Source organism: Penaeus monodon, chromosome 13 (genome assembly GCF_015228065.2).
Source record: "Penaeus monodon isolate SGIC_2016 chromosome 13, NSTDA_Pmon_1, whole genome shotgun sequence".
NCBI classification, from domain to species: domain Eukaryota; kingdom Metazoa; phylum Arthropoda; class Malacostraca; order Decapoda; family Penaeidae; genus Penaeus; species Penaeus monodon.
Genome location: NC_051398.1, coordinates 36,877,157 through 36,884,656, shown reverse-complemented (window position 1 = coordinate 36,884,656; position 7,500 = coordinate 36,877,157). Strand labels below are relative to the sequence as shown.

At 34.3% G+C, this 7,500-nt stretch overlaps 1 protein-coding gene across 1 annotated transcript in view; it reads left to right on the top strand.

The window, feature by feature from the left end:
• The window catches only part of LOC119580278 (proliferation-associated protein 2G4-like), an 8,984-nt gene extending 1,676 nt beyond the window's left edge, over positions 1 to 7,308 (top strand). The window contains exons 2-7 of the mRNA XM_037928324.1: positions 2,392 to 2,705; positions 4,240 to 4,545; positions 4,816 to 4,908; positions 5,043 to 5,171; positions 5,500 to 5,631; positions 6,347 to 7,308. Coding sequence (XP_037784252.1) covers positions 2,392 to 2,705; positions 4,240 to 4,545; positions 4,816 to 4,908; positions 5,043 to 5,171; positions 5,500 to 5,631; positions 6,347 to 6,439 — 1,067 coding nt within the window. The 3' untranslated portion in view covers positions 6,440 to 7,308. The remainder of the gene's footprint in view (positions 1 to 2,391; positions 2,706 to 4,239; positions 4,546 to 4,815; positions 4,909 to 5,042; positions 5,172 to 5,499; positions 5,632 to 6,346) is intronic.
• Positions 7,309 to 7,500: the final 192 nt, after the last annotated feature.

Genomic DNA, 7,500 nt, shown 5'->3' with positions numbered 1-7,500 from the left:
ACCTGGTGGATGTAATTCCTGATAATACAAATGCATTTGCCAGAGACTATCTCAAAATTTTTTAAACAAGTTAAGTTGCTGTGACAGGGCCAGAGTCCCTCATCAACCCTCCGGTTGGATGGTATCCAGGTGCAACAACTTAGATTGATGCATTAATGTAGTCTCTGGTGAGTACATCTGTACTGTAAAGAATTACCATTATTTCTTGGAAGGACAAGTACAACTGTCCCACAGCCAATTATTATAAAGTAAAATTAACCTATAATGGATACAGTGATTGAAATTTAGACACTTCTCATCTATGGTACTACCTTTACAAGTTGGTAGGGAGAAAGTTTTGCAATATGTAATACTTCTGTATACATATATAGGAAGGTGTAATGGCATTTTGATAATCAAAGAAAAAACTACACTTACTAACATATGTAATAAACTGCATAGGCAAAATATGTCAAACATGGAGAAAATAGGTAGTATTTCCACAACTCCACAGTGACTGGGTGGGGTCTGGGGCAAAGCCCCTGTGATAGGGAAATATGGTGTTCCATTGGGGATTGGGGGCAAAGCCCCTTGGCTAGTTTTTTTATTTTTTTATTATCAGATTCCCCAGGGGTAAGGTCAGTTCTCAAACATTATCAATACTTTTTAATATATCATTTGCGATGGAAGATCACAATTCATGCATACTACAGCATTGATTATTGAAAGAAGGAATATTACTTGCAATATTGGACGACTGTGAAATTTAAAAATTGCCACAATGTTTTGTTATCTACACAAATATCGTCTTCACTTTACCCTAGCTTAGTGCGTCTTACTGTAAAGATTATCAAAAGTTTTATAGACTTTGAAGGCATGCCAAACCGTAGGGAAATTAAATGTTAAATAAAGATGTAATAGTCGGAAAATATGGAATTTAAGAGTATTAGTTTCATATGCTTATTACAGTATATTACAATTGTCCAGAATTGTAGATTTATTTTAATAATCCAATTTTCTAGAATTTGACTAATTGTAAAAGAAACAAATCCTGTTATGATACTGCAAAAAATTCCCTTTGCAGTACTTTTTGATATGATAATGTTGAACTCATTTGATCTAATACATGACTTGCATATATGCTTTTCACACTTGAATTGCACATTTACTGATCTCTTAACATGAGATGTGCTGGCGAATTTTCACTTTTTCAGTAGCCTTTCAATTTACATGTTGCCTCACAAAGCAGACCTTGCTAGTAGAGAGAGTACCTGTTTGAGTAAGGGCTGTTGTAGCTAATTATTTTATTTAAGAAATCCTTGCAGAAAAAGGATTTGTCTATTACAAAATTTTGCAGTTGTATGTCGTTGACCTCAAGTCAAAATATTTCAGTTGGAAAGCAGAAACAAACATAATTTTCTGAGAATTCTGGTTTATTTGTTTATTTATTTTTTTAAGATCAAAAGATGCAGTTTATTTTTTTAATGGAAGCTTTTGCTATATGGTACCTTTAGTTTAAGGGTGTATAAAAACCAGTCCTTAATATTGTTCAGAAATGGGTATATTTGTCAATAAGCACACCTAAAATGTCTCAAGCAATGATAATAGTACTCTTACAACCCCCCCCCCCCCTGTGACTTTTGGGGTTTTGTCAGAGGGATAGGGAGCACTTTTGCCCCCCCCCCCCTAAAAAAAAAAAAAAAAAGCTTGGATTGCCCTTAGCTTTTGCAGAAGAGATACAGACTTCATCTTTGTTTGTTAGTACAGGAAAAAATAATCATCTCCCTCAAGTTTGTGTTCTGCTTCCCATTCAGTAGCCAAGATTTCTAGTGCATTATTTATTGAAGGTCATTTTTAAATGTGTTTATGTACTGTTGTTTCTCAGTATTTTGTGTATTGAAAATTTTTATGGTGTGCAGCACATGTACCTGTTTTTCCATTTGGTGTTTAATAACAAAATAATCCTTAATTGTACTTATTTTGAAAATAGCATGTGCAGTCCCGATCCTTTGCACTTAAGTAGTGTGTGGGAGTGGTAATGTAAATTGTCCCAATTAATTGTTGATTATGAGATGCTTATTGACAAGGTTTGGGAGATGCAGAGCTTGCCAATAAACTCAGGTGCATTTAATAAATTTGGATTTATTGAAATCACTACTTAGTCTTGGAATGTTTTGTTTTATTTCAATATTTCAAAGCAACAGGTGGCAGAGAAAGAGAACTTGGAAAATTGGTACTGACTGCCTGTTTTTTTTTTTTTTTCATACAGTTAATTGGGAATTTAACCAAAGAATTGTTCATAATACCAATGTATTTATATTTTTAGTAGTCTGATTAGTGCAGTTATTATAAGTAGGTTAGTATGTTCTTGCAATAGCTCTCAGAATTCTTGCACTTTCTTTTTTATTGCAGGGACGTTGAAGAAGCTTGTGGAAATGTGCGTCCCTGATGCATCAGTTCGTGGCATCTGTGTTGAGGGTGACAAAATGCTAATGGAGGAATGCAATAAAGTATTCAAGAAGGAGAAAACCATGAAAAAAGGTCTTGCTTTTCCAGTGTGTGTTTCAGTTAATAACTGCATCAACCACTATTCACCCCTGTTCTCAGACAAGGACAGCACACTGAAGAATGGTGATATGGTCAAAATTGACATGGGCGCCCACTTAGATGGGTTCATTGCAGTAGTTGGCCACACTGTTGTCGTTGGTGCTTCAAAAGAAAGCAAGGTAAATGTATTGTAGATTGATACTAAAACTTGAAAATTTTAAAAGCTAACAAGATGTAATAGCTTGGAATTGCATTTTTTGTGTATAGATAGTTATTTATGTGTATTGTGAGTATGTAGGAACATTTGCATACGCACCCAAGGATTATTTATTTATTTATTTATTTATGATTATTTATTATTTTTTTAAGAATGTTAATATATAACAAGTCTATTTGCATTATAAGATTGCTTTCCAATTCCTTAGTTATAAAGGTATATTGGAATGTGTCAGTTTGTTTTTGATATTGCAAGTTTTGTGTTTATACACCATATATAGTGATATGTGTGTGTGTGTGTGTGTAATATATATATATATATATATATATATATATATATATATATATATATATATATATATATATATATATATATATGTAAAATGTAGATAAAGTTTTATAAGGCCTATTTATAAGATAGAGGCAGGAAAACATAACTGCATTATTGCCAAGGGGAGTGACTGGGGGGGGGGGGGCATTGCTAAATAGTACTGTATATTAGTGGCCACCCTATACATCCCTTTCAGCATGAAGAATTTGTCTGGAAAATTTCTCCCACTTTTTGATGACTTATTTCATGATTATGAAATAAGTCATGATCACAATATGTGATTAGCCAAAATCATGGCAAATAAGATTTTAGAAGTTGTATTTTAAAGTATAATTAATGCAATACCCCTGACACTGGTAGTAATATATTAATTTTAAATCTTTATGCAATATACAAACCTCACATATTATACATGCATTATATGTTAAAACCATTTCTTTTATACCATTTAAATCCATAGCATATGCCCAGTGTCAGAGAACATGCTTACATGCAGTTATGGAAAAGGCCGGTCCACACAAGTGGGCGTAATCAACAGACACAAAGGCAGGCACCTGTAAATGGGATGTCAGACCAAAAAATTGTGGGAATACTGCTTGCTTATTGAATAGTATACCCACCTGTAACATCATCTCTACTCTGCCAGCTGACTATCCCTGCTTGTGTGGACAGGCCTTAAAACAAGAAATCCATGAGAATTATTTGGAACACATGTCAGTAAGAGACATGGGTTAAACTTAATCTGGATGGATGCTGGCCCTGAATGGTATCCATGAATGATAGTGTATAGCACTTGATTCTTGTTCCACCCATACATTTTGGTAAAGAAGTGTCTCCTATTATACAGACTGAAAATTTATCTTCACATCAAAGGACTCTCGATCTTTTAGTAATGATATTTTTCCAAATATGTTATCTTTGGGAAGCATGTTGGTACCAGTAACTAATGAAGCATTTCTGGTGTTCCTTGGGCACTTCTTGCTCCAGATACTCCTTATGTAGCTAGGTACAGAATTTCGTATATAGGTATAGATAAATATACAAGTGTAGGTATATTAAAAATTGAGTTGTATAACTGTTAGAGAAAAAAATGTTACTCCATTAAATATTTAATTGCAAACTCCAAGGATATGTTTCTAATACATGCCTGTCTTTATTTTTAATAGGTTACCGGAAGAAAAGCTGATGCGATTCTAGCTGCATATTATTCTTCAGAGGCTGCACTTCGACTTGTGAAACCTGGCAACCAGAACTTTGCTGTTACAGATACGGTCACAAAGATTAGCAAGACCTTTAAGTGTAAACCGGTGGAAGGCATGTTGTCTTTCCAGCTTCAACAGGGACGTATTGATGGTGAAAAGACTATCATCCAGAACCCAACAGAAGCACAGCGGAAGGAAGTAGAAAAACAGACCTTTGAAACACATGAAGTTTATGCAGTAGATGTCATTGTTTCCACAGGAGAAGGCCAGGTACGTTGCATTCTGTATTGCTAATCATGTAGGGTTGGAAAGTTTGGCAGATGATGATAGTATGCTTATATCCAGTGTTTGGATGTCAGACCCCTGATGAGTTTTGCAGGTGCCATCTGATGCCTCCCCTCCCCTAAATGTCAATAGGCTATTATTCATAGTCTTGTTTTACATTATTAGACCTGTATTTGTATAAGAATCTTGGCCTTTAAATAACCATTTTCATCTGTTGTACATCAAAATTATTTAAGCTTCTGATGTTCATTGCAGGGCAGGGAGATGGATGCACGTGTTACAATATTTAGGAAAACTGATGAAATTTACCATCTGAAGTTGAAGGCATCCCGTGAATTCTTCGCTCAGGTTTGTTGTGAATATATTGTTTGAACTTTTAATTGCTTATAATATCTGTTGTAAATTTGTTAAAAGATTTGAATAGAAGTAAGGAAAATGTAGTGCTAAACCTAGTCAGTATATATAATACATTTTTCCCACAGGTCCAGAAAAGTTACCGTGATATGCCTTTCAATTTGCGATTATTTGAGGATGAGAAGAAAGCACGAATGGGTGTCCTAGAATGTGTATCTCACAAGTTGATTGATCCATACCCAGTCTTGTGGGAACGGGTAAGTTTACTTCATTGTTATCATTTTAAAAATATGTTGTGAAGAAAGAGATGCCAAAACAATGGTTTGGGATTTGCAAGATGTGGGTATATAGATGTGAGGGATCACATGGTCTGTGATCCCATTCTATTGCATGGAAAAGAAAACTTAAATCATTACAAAATAGTCTATATACCGTACATTTGTTTTGTATTTTTTTGCTGAAATATTTACTTTAAAAATAGGTCTTGTGAAAACCCTTAGTGTTTTCAGGCAACTGTCATTGTGTATATTGTTTTTTGTGTAACAGAACTTTATTTTGTTTTATCAATATTTTTTTCTCTTTCAGAAAGGAGAATTTGTTGCGCAGTTCAAGTTTACTGTACTTTTAATGCCAGGTGGACAACACAGGATTACAGGATTGCCATTTGATCTTGAATTGTTTGAATCCCAACACAAGATTGAAGATCCTGAACTGAAGGTATGGATGGGGGTTTGATATGATTTAATCTGCTGTTTCTGTTGTATCACTTAAGATAAGGAACAGGTAAACTTAATGGCTTGATATTTGCTTTAGAGAAAGTGTACAAATCTGGCACTTATAAATCCTTCCTATGTGTTGTTAGTATATATCAATAATTTACTGTACCGTTAGACTTTCTTAAAGAACCCTTTTATATACAGCTAAGGTTCATTCATGTGAAAAGCACTGTAGGCCCCTTTTATATACAGCTAAGGTTTCATTGTGTGAAAAAGCTTTGTAGGAACCTTTTTATATACAGCTTAGGTTTGTTGTGTACAGCATTGTAAATTTGCTTTGAACTACTGTAAGATTTTGATATATTAGTGGTAAATGGTAGGTCAAGTAAATTGTATTTATGGTAAAATTGTCATTTTTTTAGTATTTACAGTGAATGTGCTTGATGAATAACTGTAAATCTTGGTAAAAGGTTTATGTAATTAGGTAGCATACATGTGTCAGAAATATTTTTGCATTTAGACAAGTTATGGTATGACATTTTAGATATTTATTCATACATTAATCATGTTTCGATAGGGATGAAAGCTTTGAATTGCTGTATTTCAACATGAAAGTAAATGTCAGATACAAACTCAGCAATGTTTATAGCATAACAAACAAATTTTGCATGGTTTTTAATATCAAGATTGATGATACACAATGCCTTTTTTTCCAGCAACTGATCATCTCTTCTGTTAGTAACAAGAATTCAAAGAAGAAGAAGAAGGCTGATAAAGAGACTGCAACAGTGGTGAAGAAAGGAGACTAGCAAAACTCCACTCTAGGAAATACAAGCCCCATTGAAGCCAGATGTGTAGAAGGGAGGATGCTTCAGGAAAGTGTATTTAGAAAAGGGGCTGGTTTTGGAGAGTCCCAGGACCACTTTTCTTTCCTTGGGAACTGGAGGAGCTTTTTTGCTGTATCCACAGTCCGACATCATTTCCTCTTGATAGGCCAACAAATGCTCAGAAATTCATCAGTGTGGTATAGTCTCAAACTGCCATTGAGAAACCACTTCTTTTCCTCCTCCATAATTTTTCTAATTTTAATCCTTGATTTTACTCTCTTCTCCTTTCCTATTTTGCTTTATACTCTTCCTGATGATTTCTAATAGGCTGTACTTTTTATTCAGTTGAATTTTATAATTGGATTTTTTGTGCATTTCAAAATTTTTTTGGTGTCAAGAGGCCTGCAGGGAATATGGGAGACTGTATAACAGTAATATTAAATTCCAATTGAATATGAGGATGGGTATATCATTCCAGTGGATTTTATTAACCTTGATGTGTTCACTACTATCCCTTAACATCCCCACTGGTGATGTGGCAGTCAGGATAAGCAGTTCTGGGGATGAGGATACTGCTCATCTTGCCCAGAGCCAAGGGATGATTTCACGCTTAAACATTTGTGTGGTCTGTTTTCTTTTATGCTCTGTATGATCTTCATCCTGATAGCATTAACAATGTGTGTGTAATTGCAAGCAGAATTGAAGCCTTTTTCATACTGGCTTCAGTGAAATACAGCTGAAGAGCAATATTTGATCAAGCAGATTTGTCTTGAATGTATAGTATGTTCTGCCCTATATATCCTATTGAAGTAACTGACAGAATCTGAATTTTTCATAAAGATCTACTTTCATGCATGTTTCTTATATGAATTAACCTTTTTTACCAAATGTATGAATATGGTTATTGTAAGAACCACAAAGAAAGTGGTAGTATGAATACATATACGTAGGACAGCCAGATAAACCTGGACTAGTATGTTTATATATGAAGCTGTCATTCCATGTAAGTAAAAAACAAACTACAAAACTGTCCAGGGAGCATA